This window comes from Gracilinanus agilis, chromosome 5 (genome assembly GCF_016433145.1).
Source record: "Gracilinanus agilis isolate LMUSP501 chromosome 5, AgileGrace, whole genome shotgun sequence".
Classification (NCBI taxonomy): Eukaryota; Metazoa; Chordata; class Mammalia; order Didelphimorphia; family Didelphidae; genus Gracilinanus; species Gracilinanus agilis.
In genome coordinates this window covers 234449430-234467710 of record NC_058134.1, presented here as the reverse complement: position 1 = coordinate 234467710, position 18281 = coordinate 234449430, and the positions used below count along the sequence as shown (strand labels likewise).

Here is an 18281-nt window from a genome sequence, read left to right as displayed (position 1 = left end):
GGAAGTTTACTATTTTTAAAAGGAAGAGGTTAGATCATTGGCAGTGTGGAAACTAAGGTTTTGCTTGACTTTGAACCCATGTAAAAGTTCAGTTGCCTTTAAAAAATAGCCTCATATGCTAGAGAAAAAGAAACAGAAAATTGTTCATTTAACTTTTTTGAGTGTTTGAAGCTTTTACAGGCAGTAATCAAACTTCAAGAAAAAGTACATACATGGTTAGAAAATGGAATTTTTAAATAGCCTAAAGGAGTAGAGAAAGTAGTTCACCCAATGAAGATTATTGCTTTTACAACTAACACCACACAAATTATAAGAAGATTTAACTAGCAATTTCTGTAGATAAGGCAAAACGATGGTGGTAGGGATGGGGTAGGCAGGCTTATAGCCTTCCAGGAGAAAGAAGCACACTACAGGAAACTGATCTTTCTCAGCTGCTAAGAGGGGAGGCAAAGTCCTGATCACCTCGTGCTTGGTATTGGCCTGTTTATAAACATTAACTCATAGTATGTCCAATAAATAAACATAATAAGATGAATAAATATAAATAAACTTAAACATAATTAAATAATTAATTTTGGGCAGCAAAATACAAAGAAGAAAGCATTCTATATTTGACCCCAGCCCTGCAGTGTTCAGAACCTAAATACTTTAGATTTCATAATTCTATCTCCCCTATAGAGAATTGGTTAGCAATATTAATTTCCAGAAAAAAAAGAGAAAAAGTGATTTTGAGTTTGAGTCTCTTTCTGAAATGGATGCCAAATGCATTTCTCTTCTACAAAAAGCTTTTCCAGATATGTCACCTATATGTTGTCTCCCACTTTAGACTGTGAGCTCTTTGTGGGCAGGGACTGTTTATTGATTGCTTATCTTTCTTTATATCCTCAGTGTTTATGATAGTGCCTGACACATACTAGGTCCTTAATAAATGTTTGTTGACTTCGTGAGTTTTATGCTGTTCAGAGAAACTGGATAGCTGCTAAGTTTTATTTTTATGGTGTATAATGGAGGATTCTCATCAGGCAAACCCATGAAAGTATAGATTGTCCTTCCTTCCTTCCTTCCTTCCTTCCTTCCTTCCTTCCTTCCTTCCTTCCTTCCCTTCCATCCTTCTTTCTTCCCTTTCTTTCCCTTTGTCTTCTGTCTTAAAATCCTTACTAAGTATTGATTCTAAGACAGAAGAATTATAAGGTTTAGGGTCATGTTTGCAAAGGCATTGCACTGGTGCCCAGGCATGCCAGAATGGACTGCTCTGATCCCCCTCTCCACAATATTTGAGCACATTTTTCACATGCCCTGCTCCTCTGCTCAGTAGCTGAATGAATGAAAGTACTTCCTCTCCCTTCTGTCTGGGGTAATGCCAGGGGCTCATAGGCATACAGTTTGGGCACCTGATCTCAAAAATGTTCACCAGTGCTGGTCTAGGGTGGTCAGGATTAAATGATTTGCCCAGGGTCACACAACTAAGACATATCTGAGGCCAGATTTGAACCCAGGTCCTCTGTGCTCTAGGCCTGGAACTCTATCCACTATGCTTCCTTTCTACCCCTAGAATGTCATTTTTCATGAAGCCTCCTTTTTTCCCTGTTAGGTATGCCCACATGTAATATTTAGGGGGTGATTTGAGGGTATAGGAGATGTGACATAGAAAGGAAGTTTGAGGTGAAGTTTTTCCTGCAAAAAACATAGCACTGGTAGACATGGCAACATAACATGACAAATGTAATTATTTTCCAGTGTTGGTGATGGGGAAGGGAGGATGAAAAAAGGGAGAAGCATCTCACACTGATTCCTTTTCCTTCAACAGACATTTCATGATGTGAACGCTATAATAGAAAAAATAGTTATCACTAAGATCAACCCAATTATCCTTCCTCCAACTCCTCCAGAGGTTCAGATGGATTTTGCTATAAATGCAGAAAGCACAGATCTTTGCTTCCAGTGGTACCTGCCCCCTCTAGAAAAACCTCCCACGGATAAAGAACCCATGGTAAGAGAATACAATTACACAATCAAAGACTTCTTTATTGTTGTTGGATTTTTTTTTGTTTTTGTTTGTTTGTTTAAACACTCTATATCTTAAAGACAATGGTTTTTTAAATTACAATTTTCTAAAAGGATATACAGTCTATTGTGCAGCTAAGTGGCTCAGTGGATAGAGTGCTGGGTCTAGAGCCAGAAAGACTTATCTTCCTGAGTTCAAATCTGGCTTTGGACACTTAGTAGCTCTGTGTCCCCGGGGCAAGTCACTTAAACCTGTGTGCCTTTGTAAAATGAGCTGGAAAAGGAAATGGCAAAGCACTCTGGTAAAAAGGTCAAAAAAGATCAGACACAACTGAAATGACTGAACATACAAACACAGACTATTAAATCATTTGCACATTATGTAGGATATCCTAAAAGTCTTAGCGCAGTTCTAAACTCCTTCTATAATTTGCCCAGGGTCACACAGATAGGAAGTGTCTGAGGTCAGATTTGAACCTAGGATCTCCTGTCTCTAGGCCTGGCTCTCAATCCACTGAGCCATCCAGGTGCTGCCCTGGATTTAAATTTTAAACAAAGCTATCTTCAGATCTAGATTAGAAGGATTAATTTTTTTTCTTGTCTTCATTTTTGATTTGCTTAATTTCTTTTGAAATTGGGTTTTTATAGTATATAGTATTTATTTCTTTTGTTAAACTGTTAACATTTTCTATTTTCATATTAATCACATTTGTAACATTCATCCATGAAATTCAGGGTTTCAGGTTCTTTGGCATATGCTTGGTCAAAATAGTTTCTAATGTTTTTCTTTCCTTCCTCTCCATTCTTTATGAATTACTTCTCATTTTTTATTTTGGTAACTTAATTGTTCTTTTTTTGGGGGGGGGAGTAGGAGATAAGAGAGATCAAATTAGTCAGTAAGCATTTATTAAGTGCCAACTATGTGCTATATTCCCAAAGTGATGTCCCAACTATGTCCAGTGATTCCCAAAGTGGATGCCACCGCCCCTTGGTGGTGATGGCCACAGGTGCATTTATGTTTCCTATTAATTGCTATTAAAATTAAAAAAAATTAATTTCCAGGGACGCTAAGTAATATTTTTTCTAGAAAGGGGGCGGTAGGCCAAAAAAGTTTGGGAACCACTGCTCTAGGGGATATAAAAGCAAAAACTATCACTGGATTTTCTTGGCAAAGTTACTAGTATGGTTTGCCATTTCCTTCTCCAGTGGATTAAGTGACTTGCCAAGGGTCATACAACTAATAAGTGTCTCAGGCTAGATTTGAACTTACACTTTCCTGACTCAGTGCTCTAGCCACTAAGCCACACAGCACCTAGTCACTTAGCGTTCCTCTTTTGTTTCTTTTTTTAGTTCTCTTATAAGGACCTATATTCCTTCTGGACATTCCATTCTCATTTTTAGAGTTCTGGTTATAGTTATAGAATTTGTTCTTGCTCTGACATTTTATATTGGCATTGTTCTCCCGGATAATATTTTTTTAATAGTGTTAAGAAGGGTTTTTTCCTTTGTTTCCAAAGATCACCTATTTGTAGATGGGGGGGAGGTACAGAGAGACAGATGTTTCATAGTCAACAAATACTACATTTTATAAATGAAGAAATTGGGGCTCAGAAAAACTAAGTAAAGTATGAGATAAATGTGAGATATGAATTCAGGATTCCAATTCCAAATGCAGCATTCTCTCTCCCAAAATGTCAATCATCATTTTTAATTTGCAGATAACTTTTCCAGTTATTTGCAAGATGTTTTATTTGCTCTTGAAGACTTGAAACTTGGTAACTACATTTTGGGTGTAATAAAATGTGGGTTTTTCTCTGATAGCATTCTATGGATTTAAAACAAATTATAGTTTGTTCTCTCTAATACTTCTGGGCAGTTTTCTTGTATGATTTTGTGAAATATAGTATTTAGATTCTTTGTTTCATCATGTTTTTTTCTGAGAATTCAGTAATTTTCAGATAAGATATCTGGGCTTTATTTTTTCATAGTTGGTTGTTTTGAATTGTAGAGATCTTAAGTGTTCTTCTATTTTAAAAGTTTATTTTAAATTACATTTATTATTTAATATCCAATATTTAAACTTTGGATCTTGGTCTGATGTTTATTGTTCCATTTCAGCATTTTTGTGTTCCATCAATTTTGTTCTATTTTTCTCATAAAGTCCATTGTTTTATTAAGATTTCCCATCATCTTCCCTGAGTAGTCAATTTATGTTTTTTTGCATATTTCCTTAAGAATTATAGTTTTCATCCATTTTATTTATTATACTATTAATTCATTCTTGATGTCTTTGTGCTTATTCTATTCTCAGATTATTATAGTATTGTAGCACAATATAGAATAATATAATATTCTCATTTTATTATTATACTATTCCTGCTCAACATTTTTGCCCACAGAATTTATTTATTTTACTGGGGACTCTTTTTTGCTTGTTCATTATTAATTTGAATGAAGTTTTAATAAGCAAAAGGGACAATGCCTTAAGTTAAAAGCAGAGACAATACAGCAGAGTAGAGATAACATTGACCTATGGTCATGAGACCTGGGCTTCAATCCCTCCTTTACCATTACTAGCTTTGTGACTCTGGGTAAGTTACCTCACCTGTCCTGTCTATAATATAATCACCTGAAAAATGAGGGATTTTAGATCATGTCATCCCCATTATCTTTTCCATCTCTGAATCCTATGAGGAAAGCATTTTGTAAATTTTGAAGGGAAACATAATTTAATTTTTGTGGTTATCCTAGACACATTAGTGTGATTTGGTTTGTCAATTGCCGATTCATTCCCCACATTAATCAGGGACTAAAAAAATGGATTAGCAACTGGTGATTGGAGTGGCAATAGAAGTGGCCACTAAGGACTAGAAAGAAAATGAATGGGAGGTAAGGCAAAAGAAGTATATGGGTATAGCAGAGTAAGAGGACCCTGGTGCTTACTCATTTTTTCCCTCCGTTCTACTGCTTCTTGTAAGAATTTCTTTCTCTTTCTCTTCCTCTATCTGCTAAATTTTCTATAATATTCTACATTCTTTTGTTCTTATTTTGTTTGGCATATTGATTTCTGTTTTGAAGTCCAGAAGGGGAGCTAGACTTAAGCATTACCACACACTTGACACATGTCCCACACTTAGGTATTTTTTTTCACATAGGCTATTATCTGCCTACGTGTCCCTCATCTCACAAATATGTAGGTTTGTTTTTAAACAAGTGTAGGAAAGACTTGTCCCTTTTAAATGTCATTTCATTAGTCTTGGTTCACTGTTCTGACCTGGTGAAATATTTTTGGATCCCAGTTCTGTCATTCAAATTGTTTGCTTTTCCTTCAGCTTTGATAAGTATAGTCATCCATACTTATCACCAAGTCACTGGTAAAATTGTTGAAACAGAACTAGTCTACAGACCCATGCATAGGATACTCTACTCCCTCCAGGCTGACATTTAACCTTTAATCAATGCTCTTCTGGCACCATCATTCAACCAGTCACATCCCAGCAGATTTTAACAATTTATTAGATTGAATTCACATCCTTTCTCTAATAGTTCTAGTTAGGATCTAAATGTGGGGTGGGGTGGGGCAGTGATACTCAGAGGAAAGAGAGGGGGCTAGGATAAGGTTGGACTTCTAAGTGTTACTATTTTATTCCTTAGGATTTAAAGTAGAAAATCCTAAAAATAGCTATGATTCAGATACTATCCAATAAGGGAACTTTGAGAAGAAAAAACTCAAGGTAGAAGTGGTCAATGTCTTATATACGAAAGAAGGACTAGATTTGTTCTTTATTGGTCCAGAAGACAGAATTAGGAGCAAAGAGCAGAATAGGTAAAAAGAGGCACATTTAAACTTAATGTCAAGAACAACTTCTTGTTCATTGGAACAGTCAAAAAATGGAATCCGTTACCCGAGGATTGTTTCCCTTTTATTTTTGTATTCCCAGCACCAAACAAAGTAGCTGGTACACAGTACCAGCTTAATAAGTGATGATTGGTGAGTTGTTCAGTTGATTGATTGAGGGAAGTGGCTTCCTTCTCCTTATATATTAAAAAAACAAAAAACAAAAAAAAACCCCTTACCTTCTTAGAATCAATAGTTTGTGTTGGTTCCAAAACAGAAGAGTAATAAGGACTAGGCAATGGGGGTTAAGTGACTTGTCCAGGGTTTTCCTTGGAGATCTTTTTGCAAAACCTGGGTCACCATTCATGGATGTGTGCGGGACTTCTTAGCACCTTGAGATCTCTTCAAACACTGAAATTCTTTGGTTTTGTGGATTAAACCTTCTCATTAACCTCCAGGGCTAGATGGCTCAACTATTTTGGCAAACAAAACAAAACAAAACAAAAAACTTTTGCTGCATAGAGAGATAAATGAAGCCCAACTTTCCTAGTTATAAACCAGGAGACCCTAGTCAGTGCCTGAAACCCACCCCCAGCTCCCACACCATTCAGGATATGTGAATTCACAACATGGAGGGAGTAAGGATAGAATGTGAAAGTTCAAGAGAAGGAGTTAGCTATTGGAGTCCGAAAAGAGTACATAGTAGTTTGGTGTTCATAGTTTGGTGTTCCGTGTACTCACTTTAGAGAGAGCCCAGGCTGCTCACAAGATAGGACCATGGCCAATAGCCAAGAGCTCTCCCTTTGTAGTGGTTGTTGTTTGATGGTTTCAGTCCTATAAGATACTTTGTGAGCTCATTTGGGGTTTTCTTGGCAGAGATACTGGAGTGGCTTGCCAGTTCATTCTCCAGTTAATTTGACAGATGAGGAAACTGAGGAAACCAGGATTTAGTGCCTTGCTTAGGGTTACACAGCTAGTAGATGTCTGAGGCTAAATTTGAATTTAGGAAGTTGACTTTCTTTTTCTCTTAAAAATGTTTTTCTTTTAAGTTTTTTCAATTACACATAGAAATAATTTTTTGTCAATTGTTTTTTGATATCTTACAATTCAGATTCACTCCTTCCCTCCCTTTCCCCAGGCAGCCAATAATCTGATATAGGTTATACCAATGCTTTCATGCTATACATATTTCCATATTGTTCAAGATGAGTCTTTCTTGACTGCAGGCCTGGCATTCTATCCAGTGGGCCCCCAAAATATAACATAGAAAAACAAAAATTAACACCATCTAAGTTGGTGATGGCAAACCTATGAAACACGTGTTAGCACTGACACACGTAGCAGCCATTTTCGATGACATGCGGCCGCATGTGGCCACATACAGAGAAATATGGAGCCGCATGCTGAAAATGAAACATTTGCTGTAGTGTAGTGTAGACACTCTGTTATAGCTAACAATTCTACCTATATTAATTTACCTATTTGGGTTTATTAAATACAACTATATATTATAATTATACATTTTTGTAATTAAGACTAAAAATATCGTGAAATTATGGTTTTTTTTTCTCAAAGTGACACCCGCCAGAGTTATGCTCATTTTTTTGGCGAATTTTGACACACCAAGCTCGAAAGGTTGCTCATCCCTGATCTAATTCAATAAGTGGGCTTTTCTATTGGTATTTGATACCACTGATGTGAAGATAGAATCCACAGAAGGGCACCTAGCATGGGGAAGATTCTGGAGCTCATACTATATAAGTATTGATTGAATGACTAGGCATGTTTAACCTAGAAAAGACTAAGGTGGGGTTGGGATGGGGGAAGGAGAGGGCAGGGCTGAGATTGGAGACACAGAGGCTCTCTTCTGATATTTGAAAGTAAAAAGGATTAGACTTGTTCTGTCTGATCCCATAAAGCAGAATAGAGAACAGTGGGGGAAAATTTTTAAAAGGCAAATTTTAAGGGGCAGCTGGGTAGCTCAGTGGAGTGAGAGTCAGGCCTAGAGACAGGAGGTCCTAGGTTCAAACCCGGCCTCAGCCACTTCCCAGCTGTGTGACCCTGGGCAAGTCACTTGACCCCCATTGCCCACCCTTACCAATCTTCCACCTATGAGACAATACACCGAAGTACAAGGGTTTAAAAAAAAAAAAGGCAAATTTTGACTTAATGTTGGGAATAAACTTCCTAATTATCAGAGCTATAGAAAAGAAGAATGAGCTACCTTGAGAGGTAGTAGCTTCCTTTTCTTTGGAAGCCTTCAAGAAGAGGTCGAGATTGCTGTGAAGAATGGGTTACCCTAAAAGAACCCCAGAAAAGTCCTCTTCTACTCTGAAATTGTATCATCCAGGTCAGTGAAGAACTGGAAAATATATTCTGGCCTTGCTGTTGTTCAGATCAGCCCAAGGGCTTCTATCTTTATCTCTTATTGCCTCCTTCCCCTCCCACTTATTTTGAGAATTTATTTTAAGTAGTTGGCAATATTCTTTGTTCCAAGCAGGATTCTCTATTGCTTCATGGCCTATTTGAGCTAAGATTTATAGTGGAGGTGTTTGGGGGGGGGGCGGGGAAGGGGAGGTAGTGGAGAGGATGTTGTGATATAGGATTGTATCTGTGTATGTGACTCCCAGTGTCAAATCTCCTTCCCCCAATACATACAACTAACCTATAACTTAATAATTCCCAAGTGTTTCTGGGAGATATTAAGAGGCTAAGAAACTTTCCTAGGATCAAACAATCAGTATGTTAGAGTTAGGGCTGGAATCTAGATCTTCCTGGCTCCAAGGCCAGTTATCTATGCAGTTTACCAAAGGTTTCCAAATTGGGTTAGCATTACTCTCTCCACGAACTTATTAAAAATTTTTTTTGATAACTATACTTAAGCATAATTGGTTTTCTTTGTAATCCTATATATTTTATTTAAAGGCATTAGTTTGAGAAGGGGTTCTTAGGCTTCATTGGACTGCCAAAGAGGTCCAGGACACAGAAAAGTTTAAGAACCACTACCTTCCAGGGTTTGAGAAGTTTTGGTATTGAGAGAAATGTCTATTTAGCACAATGGATTAAACACCAGACCTGGAGTCAGGAGGACCTGGATTCAAATTTAGCCTCAGACATTTTTCTAGCTGTATGACCCTGGGCAAGTCACTTAACACCCATTGCCCAGCCCTCATCCTTTTATCTTGGAGTTGTTTTAAGATAAAAGGTAGAGGTTTTATTTTTTAAAAGAGGGAATTGAAGAAAATTTAAGTAACTATATTGTCCTTTAATTAATCTCTTTATTTGACTTCTTGTGTACATGTCTATACATGATGAACTCTTGTTTATTTCCTCTCATACTGAAGAGAGGGCTAGAAGGTTTATGGAAAGTGTATGTGGATGAAAAAGTTTGGGAACCTCTGTTCTATTCCATGTTGCTGCTCACCTAATATGTGCCTTGTACATAAATAAATGGGAAAGGGATGAAATTTGCTCAGAATGTATTCTTAGTTTGGATCCCATCACAAACAGACAAATGGCTGGTAAATTGTCCCGATAATAATAGACTTGAAGTCTTCTCTCAGCCAAGAGACAGATGGATGTGGGACCATGCCCAAAGTGCTCCATTGGCATCAATACTAATTATAATAAATAACTCACATCAATGCAACACTTTAAGGTTTGCAAACATATCATCTCATTTGCATTCACCCACACCCATAAGTGAGGAATTTGAAGTGATACCCTGAGCGGGCTTTGGATAGAAATTAGGCTTAAATACAAGACAGGAGGGGACAGAGAAATTTGCACTCCCCCCAGCCATTCCAAGCTGTTATTCTACATAGGATGTTGGTGCCTGGTGCAGGGAGACAGACCTCCTGCTTCAGCAGCCCTGTGATTGCTGTCTCCTTGAGAAGAGAATGAGAGAAATCCTTCTAGCTATTTGCCAGGAAGTTTTGCTCTGGAGTCTTGCTCTTTTCCAACTCTCTTGTCAGTCATGACACACTGCTTCTTCATCTCTGGCTGAACTCACTCCTATACTTCTCAGCTACTGGCTGCCATGCCCTCTAGCTGTGCCTTTGGTGGTTTCTGCAGGCTGAATGTCCCCTGCAACTCAGTGGTAATTCTGCTTCTTTGAAGCCAACAGTCCTAGAATACTGACCTTGCCTTTTATCTTTGAGCACTCACTGCCTCTCCCATTGGTCCTGTCAGGGTGCCATCTCATGTTAACCCTCAACTCTCAGAACTGGTTGCTATTAAAAATTCAGTAATATTTCTGGTCTTGTTGCCAACAGGGATAAGAAGCCAACCAACTTTTTAAGGTAACAAACAAGCCTTTTAACACTCCCAAGAATGTCTAAAGACAATCCACTTTTTCATTTTAAAAACCCTTACATTCCATCCTGGAATCAATACTACTACTAAGTATTGGTTCCAAGACTGAAGAGTAATAGGTACTAGGCAATTGGGGCGCACTCCCTCTCTCCTTATCTCTGCCTCTTAGAGCCTCTTCAGTTTCTTTCAAAGCTCCTACACCAAGCCCTTCCTGATTTCCCCAATGGCTAGGACTTTCCCATCAGATTACCTTTTATTGATTTTGTATCTAGAAGTACATGAAAGTTTCTCTGAAGGAGTATAAGCTCCTCAAAGGGAGGGACAATTTTGTTTTCTACTCTGAATCCCCAGTTCCTAGCACTGATAAGTCACATGATAAAGAGCTTGACAAATATTTGGTGTTCAGTTGATTAAAGTTATATTGTCATGGACAATATAAGTGACTACCCTGGGGCCATACAACCAGTATATGTCAGGCAGGATTTGAATTTAGGTCTTCCTAGCTGTGAAAACCAGCCCTCAAGGCACTAAACTACAATATTGCCTCATATCATTTGATTAACATAATCAAACCCAGAGTCTACTGATTTAAGGTATCAGTGCATCAGAAATTCAAGGTAGGAGTAGTAGGTCAATGAGGTTTTGATGAAATTGAGAAAAGAGCTCACATTTTCAATGCCATCCAGTTAAAAAAAGAGAAAAGAAAAAAGCAGAGGGTGTATTTGGTATGATGCTTATGTGCCTTTTTTTAAACTAAAAAAGAATCCTTGGGATATGAATAGCCAGTTTTCAGATGAAGAAATCAAAACCATCAATAATCACCAAAAAAAAGTTTTCTAAATCCCTCCTGACTAGAGAAAAGGAAATCAAAACAACTCTGAGGTACCACCTCATACCTAGCAGATTGGCCAGTAAAGGAAAATAATAAATGTTGGAGGGGATGTGGCAAAATTGGGATGCTAATGGATTTCTGGTGGAATTGTGAACTGATCCAACCATTCTGGAAGGCAATTTGGAATAATGCCCAAAGGGCTTTAAAAGAATGCATACCAATATTCTTAATTAATTAATTAAAGAATGCATACCTTTTGATCAAGCAATACCACTAATGGGTTTGTACCTCAAAAGATAAAAAAAATGTTTATACAAAAATATTTATAGCCACACTCCTTGTGGTGACAAAAAAATTGGAAAATGAGGGGGTGTCTCTTGATGGGAAATGGCTGAACAAATTATGTATGTGAGGGTGATGAAATAATATTATGCTATAAGAAATAATGAACTACTTGATTTCTATAAAAACTGGGAAGACCTCCATGAACTGATGCAGAGTGAAATGAGCAGAACCAGGAGGACATTGTATACAGTAACTGCAACATTATGGAATGATCAAATGTAATAGACTTTGTTACTAATAATGCAATGATCCAGGACAATCCTGAGGGACTTAAGAGAAAGAATGCTATCCACATCTAGAGAAAGAACTGGGAGAGTAGAAATGCAGAATATATCACTTGTTTGTTTGGGTAAATGATTTAAGGTTTTGGTTTTAAAAGATTATTACAAAAATGAATAATATAGAAATAAGTAGTGAGTGATAATACATATATAACCCAGTGGAATTGTTTGTCAGCTCCAAGAGGTGGGAGAGAACATGAATCATGTAACCTTGGAAAAACACTTAATAATAAATAAATTTAATTAAAAAAAATCCTTACCTTCCATTTTGGAATCAATAATAAGAATCAATACTAAGAAAGCAATGGGAGAAAATGTTAATGATAAAGATTAAATTGTAAAATGTACCATTTATTTTTTGTTATTTTTTTACCCTTATCTTCATTTTTAGAATCAATACTGTGTATAGATTTCAAAGAAGAAGAGCAGTAAGGGTTAGGGAATTGGGGGTTAAATGACTTGTCCAGTATCACACAGCTAAGAAGTATATGAAGCCAGATTTGAATCCAGGACCTCCTATCTCTAGACCCGGGACTCAATGCACTGAGTCACCCAGCTGCCCTTCTTACATGCCTTTTAATTTCATTACAGGTCATGTTGTTGTATGCCTATAACACCAAACCTGTCAACATTAATGATATCCATGAATTCATTATCTCCTCGATATTTCCTGGATTTTTGTGGCTTCCTCTGAACAAGTAAGTGAAGCAAGCTTATCTGCAATATTATAATATCACTGAGTTTATCTTGGGCATCTTTTAGGCAGGAACTGATGCTTTAGTCAAGTAGAGAAGTGCCCTTGTTGAAGACAGACATGAAGAGGAAAGTGAATTCTTCTAGAAGAGAATATTAAATTGCCAGTGATCTTAGGGCTTCTGTATCAGAACATTTATAGTTGAAGAAGCAGAGACCCAGAGAAGTAAAGATGACTTGCCCTCTAAGTGCTCAGTGGATAGAGTGCCAGGCATGGTTCCAGTCTGGCCTCAGACACTTCCTCTTAGCTGTGTGACCCTGGGCAGGTCACTTAACCCCCTTTACCTAGCCTTGCTTGCCCTTCTGCCTTAGAGTTGTTACTAAGACAGAAAAGTTTACTAAGACAGAAAAGTAAGGTTTGGGTTTGTTTTTTTTAATGACTTGTCCAGGACTGGAAAACTAATTAATGTTAGGCTTCTGGATTCCATGTACAGCACTTTTTTTTTTTTTAAATTAAACCCTTGTACTTCGGTGTATTGTCTCATAGGTGGAAGATTGGTAAGGGTGGGCAATGGGGGTCAAGTGACTTGCCCAGGGTCACACAGCTGGGAAGTGGCTGAGGCCGGGTTTGAACCTAGGACCTCCTGTCTCTAGGCCTGACTCTCACTCCACTGAGCTACCCAGCTGCCCTACAGCACTTTTTTCATGACACCACAGTGGTCAGTCAATCCAGTAAGTGCAGGATGATTATGTGGGCTATATTTTGCCTTTTTTTTTCTTGCCAAAGCTCAGTAACTTTCAGTAAACTCCTCTGTTGCTCAGAGCAGTGGTCTCAGACATTTTTTATCCCTTATTCCTTACTGCACAGGTCTAATCAATTGCCATATCTGGCCATGACTTGCTTCATAGGCATCATTTCTATTTTGAACTAACTCTTGTCAATGTAAAATTCTCAGTGAGTGTTTACACCTCAGAAATCAGCAAACTACAACTCAGATTGTTGGTTTTTTTTGTTTCATTGACTGATGAGACTTAAGAAAGTGATGGAGAAAATATTGATACAGATTAAATTTTAAAATGTGCATTTGTCAGTTTTTTAAAATTTTACCTTCTATCTTAGAATCAGACTAAGGTACCAAGGCTTCTCCCTTGTGGTGAGGGCTAGACAGTAGGGTTTAAGTGACTTGCCCAGGGTCATACAGCTAGGAAGCATCTGAGGCCATATTTGAACCCCCTCTTTGGACCTGTCTCTCTATCTACTGAGCCACCACACTGGCTCCATACTGTACATCTCTTAAATACTTGCTAGCATTTCCTTGTTGGTATCTTTCCTCTACTTCACAGCCACCACTTTTGTTCAGGTTGCCACTTCCTCTGGCCTGAATAACTGCAATAACTTCCTAACTGATCCCTCTGCTTTTCAATCCATTTACCAACAGCTGCCAAAGTGATTATTCTTAATTGCATGTCTGGCCAGCTTGTTCCCCTACTCAATAAACTCCACTGACTGTTGCTTCTGGAATCCAGTTTCATTTCATCTTTATCTTTTTACTTTTTGTGTGAGTTTTGTCACATAATTATTAATATTATGTTATTTATGAGTAAGCAAAGGTACACATAGTGGGAAGATGGTCCTCAGGATGGTTTTACTGATGGAATGAGCAGTCAAAGCAAATTTGGAGCCTGCTAGTCTAGAGAATCACATCAAAACTTGGTCACCGGCACCATCTTTTCCAGCCGGATGTCTCCAAACTTCTCTCTCCCTCCACAATACCTCTGCTCATTGTTGTCCCTGAATCTTTACTCGTGCCATGTCTTCTCACTTCCCACTGCCTTTGTTCGTCCAAATTCTGCTCATCCATGAAGGGCCAATCTAGAGTTACCTGCTTCCTGGATCCTTTGTGACTGCTCAAACTCCTATTATAATATGTTATTGCTGTGGAAGAGATGAGTGAACCTGAATATTGTACATTTGGAGGAACTGCTCTCCCCAAAGGCTCTGTGGGACCAAGGAAAGAAAACCATAGTGTTCATATTTCTAAAATAGCATGAACCAGAATGATTATATTTTACAAGGAGCCTTCACTTTCTCAGAGATTTCTTGTCAATACCAGGAACTCTTTTTAAACTCTTACCTTTCACTTTAGAATCAGAACTGTGTATTGGCTCTAAGGCAGAAGAGTGGTCAGGGTTAGGTAATGGGGGTTAACTGACTTGCCCAGGGTCACACAGCCAGGAAGTGTCTGAGGTTAGATCTGAACCCAAGAACTCTTATCTCTAAGCTTGACTCTCAATTTACCAAGCCACCTACCTGCCCCCAATACAGGGAATTTTAATAAGATTTACTACAGAGAAAAGCATTTCCCACAGGAACAAAAGTGACCATGAGCAAGTCCTGTGACCCCCAAGGCTTACATACTCCCCCCATCTTTTCCTGTCACAGGATGCAGCTCATTGGCTATGTACTTTTTAGGTGATCCTTAAAAGCTGCAAAGGCCAATCCGTATATCCTAGGATGCTAAAGCTGCTATCAGTTCAAAGTCTTCCTTAGTGAACTAAATGCTGTTCTTTTCCTTTCAGTCTGGCCACTCACTTTTTGACCTGACTCAGTCTTACAAATCTTATGATAGGGGAGATTTTCCCATGGTCCTCCTGGAACCCAGGCTGGGAAACTTCTACTATCTGAACTAAACTTCCCTGTATTTAGGCCCCTCCTTCTACCCTGACCAAGAATATAATTTGCATGTTTCATATCCTTTCTTCCAAGGTGATTACATAGCCTTCATGAATGAAGACTATACATTATAATTATAACATGGAAAGTCAGAGTGGCATAGCACACAGAGTGCTGAGTAATAATAATATAATATAATATAACAATCATAATAATACTGATAGCTAGAGTATTCGTGTAGTGCTTTAAGGTTTGAAAAGTACTTTACAGATATCTCATTTGAATGTCACAATAGCTTTGGGAAGATTTATGATCTGGTCCTAACTACACAGATCACTAGCTATTAAGTGACTGACTTTGATTCTTAATCTACTCTGTAACAGTAAGGAGCAGGGAGCAGCGAGGAGACTCAGTGGGATGAGAGCCAGGCCTAGAGATGAGAAATCATGGGTTCAAATCTGGCCTCAGACACTTCCCAGCTGTGTGACCCTGGGCAAGTCACTTGACCCCCATTGCCTACCCTTACCACTCTTCTGCCTTGGAGCCAACACACAGTATTGATTCTAAGATGGAAGGTAAGGGTTTAAAAAAAATGAGTAAGGGGTGGCAACTAGGAGGCACTGATAGAGTGCTAAACCAGGAATTGGGAAAACTCAAATTCCTGAGTTCAAATCTGACCTCAGACCCTTACTAGCTGCGTGACCCTAGGCAAGTCATTGAATATGTTTGCCTCAGTTTCCTTATCTGAAAAATGAACTGGAGAAGGGAATGGTGAACTCCATTTTTAAATTTGTTGTTGTTTTTTTTTTTTTTGCTAAGAAAATCCCAAATGGGATCATGAGGAAATAGACACAACTAAAACGACTCAACCACAATAAATACCCTGGAAGGCAGGTTGATAATGCCATCCTTCCTTGCCTGTGAAGCATGCTGAGGCAGCTAGTTGGTGCAGTGGGATAAGGTGGTGGTCTTAGAGACAGGAAGAACTGTGTTCAAATTCTGAGACATTTCTTACCTCTGTGTTGACCACAAACAAGACATTTAATCACTTTCATGTCCTCATCTATAAAATGGGGATAATAGTGCTTGCCTTATAAAGGTTGTTGTGAGGAACAAAATCAATAGCCCCTGGGAGATATAAAGCATATACAATGCTTTGCATACCCTAAAGCTCTATCTAACTGCTGGGTATTATTGTTATTGTTTTTGTGTGTCTGATGAGACCATGGAAGGGGGAAGAGTTGTTTGAAAACAATAAATGAGCTATCCCCATGCAATGTCACATTCTGCATCCTTTCTTTCCTCCCTGGTGCCTAGTGTAGTGCCTTGCACACCAGGAGCACTCAAGAAATAGCTCTTGAATTAAATTTTAAATTCCCTAAATTATGAAGTTTCCCCTTCCTTTCTTCCCTGAGGAGCTGTCTTCCTGCTCTGTGGTTCTCATTTTGAAGGATTCTTCGGCATAGACCTCAAACATAATAAAACAAAGGCTATTTTTTGAGATGGTGTAAGCTATCCATTATTCAGTGACTATCAATTATTCAGTGAAATGGTAAAGAAACCTGGGCATTTGGTATTCACAAACAGAAATAATCAACATAATATAGAAATTAGGACCTATTTCACATTTGTTACAATTTCTATTGATGGTCCTGGTTTGGCCATATGCCCTCATGAATGTATATCTAAGAGTATCCACAGTTTATGCCATGTAAATATTAAACAGGAAAAAGAGGGAATCTCATTTTTGCTTCCTAAAAGTTTCTAAGAAATGTAGCAAATCAAGACACCTGAGTGTATCCTTAATATTTTTTTTAATTTAAACATTTATTAATAATCATTTTTAACATGGTTACATGATTCATGCTCCTACTTTACCCTTCACCCCCCGCACTCCTCCCACCCATGGCAAACGCACATTTCCACTGGTTTTGTCATGTGTCCTTGTGATCAAGACCAATTTCCAAATTGTTGGTGGTTGCATTGGTGTGGTGGTTTCGAGTCCACATCCCCAATCATGTCCACCCTGACCCATGCGTTCAAGCAGTTGTTTTTCTTAAATGTTTCCTCTCCTGTAGTCCTTCCTCTAAATGTGGGTAGCATCTTTACCTTAAATCCCTCAGAATTGTCCTGGGTCATTGTATTGCTGCTGGTATAGAGGTCCATTACATTCAATTTTACCACAGTATATCAGTCTCTGTGTACAGTGTTCTTCTGGCTCTGCTCCTTTCGCTCTGCATCAGTTCCTGGAGGTCTCTCCAGTTCGCCTGGAACTCCTCCAGTTTATTATTCCTTTTAGCACAATATAGTATTCCATCACCCGCATATACCACAGTTTGTTCAGCCATTCCCCAATTGAAGGACATACCCTCTTTTTCCAGTTTGTTGCCACCACAAAAAGAGCAGCTATAAATATTTCTGTACAAGTCTGTTTATCTATGATCTCTTTGGGGTACAAACCCAACAATGGTATGGCTGGATCAAAGGGCAGGCATTCTTTTATAGCCCTTTGAGCATGATTCCAAATTGCCAGCCAGAATGGCTGGATCAGTTCACAACTCCACCAGCAATGCATCAATGTCCCAATTTTGCCACATCCCCTCCAACATTCATTACTCTCCCCTTCTTTCATTTTAGCCAATCTGCTAGGTGTGAGGTGATACCTCAGAGTTGTTTTGATTTGCATTTCTCTAATTATTAGGGATTTGGAACACTTTCTCATGTGCTTATTGATACTTCTGATTTCTTTACCTGAAAATTGCCTATTCATGTCTCTTGCCCATTTATCCATGGGGAATGGCTTGATTTTTTATACAATTGCTTTAACTCCTTGTATATTTGAGTAATTAGACCCCTGTCAGAATTTTTAGTTGTAATGATTTTTTCCCAATTTGTTGTTTCCCTTCTGATTTTGACTACATTGTTTTTGTTTGTACAAAAGCTTTTTAGTTTAATATAATCAAAACCATTTAATTTACATTTTGTAATTTTCTCTAACTCTTGCTTGGTTTTAAAGTCTTTCCTTTCCCATAGATCTGACAAGTATACTATTCTGTGTTCACTTAACATGTTTATAGTTTCCTTCTTTATATTCAAGTCGTTCACCCATTCTGAATTTATCTTGGTGTAGGGTATGAGATGTTGATCTAGACCTAATCTCTCCCATATTGTTTTCCAAATTTCCCAGCAGTTTTTGTCAAATAGTGGATTCATGTCCCAGAAGTTGGGCTCTTTGGGTTTATCATACACTGTCTTGCTGATGTCACTTACCCCAAGTCTATTCCACTGATCCTCCTCTCT

The 18281-nt window shown here is 38.2% G+C and overlaps 1 protein-coding gene across 1 annotated transcript in view; it reads left to right on the top strand.

Moving 5' to 3' along the window:
- CFAP54 (cilia and flagella associated protein 54) overlaps nt 1–18281 on the top strand; it is a 376749-nt gene that overhangs the window by 310387 nt on the left and 48081 nt on the right. Inside the window, exons 66-67 of the mRNA XM_044679160.1 lie at nt 1808–1990; nt 12206–12312. Coding sequence (XP_044535095.1) covers nt 1808–1990; nt 12206–12312 — 290 coding nt within the window. The remainder of the gene's footprint in view (nt 1–1807; nt 1991–12205; nt 12313–18281) is intronic.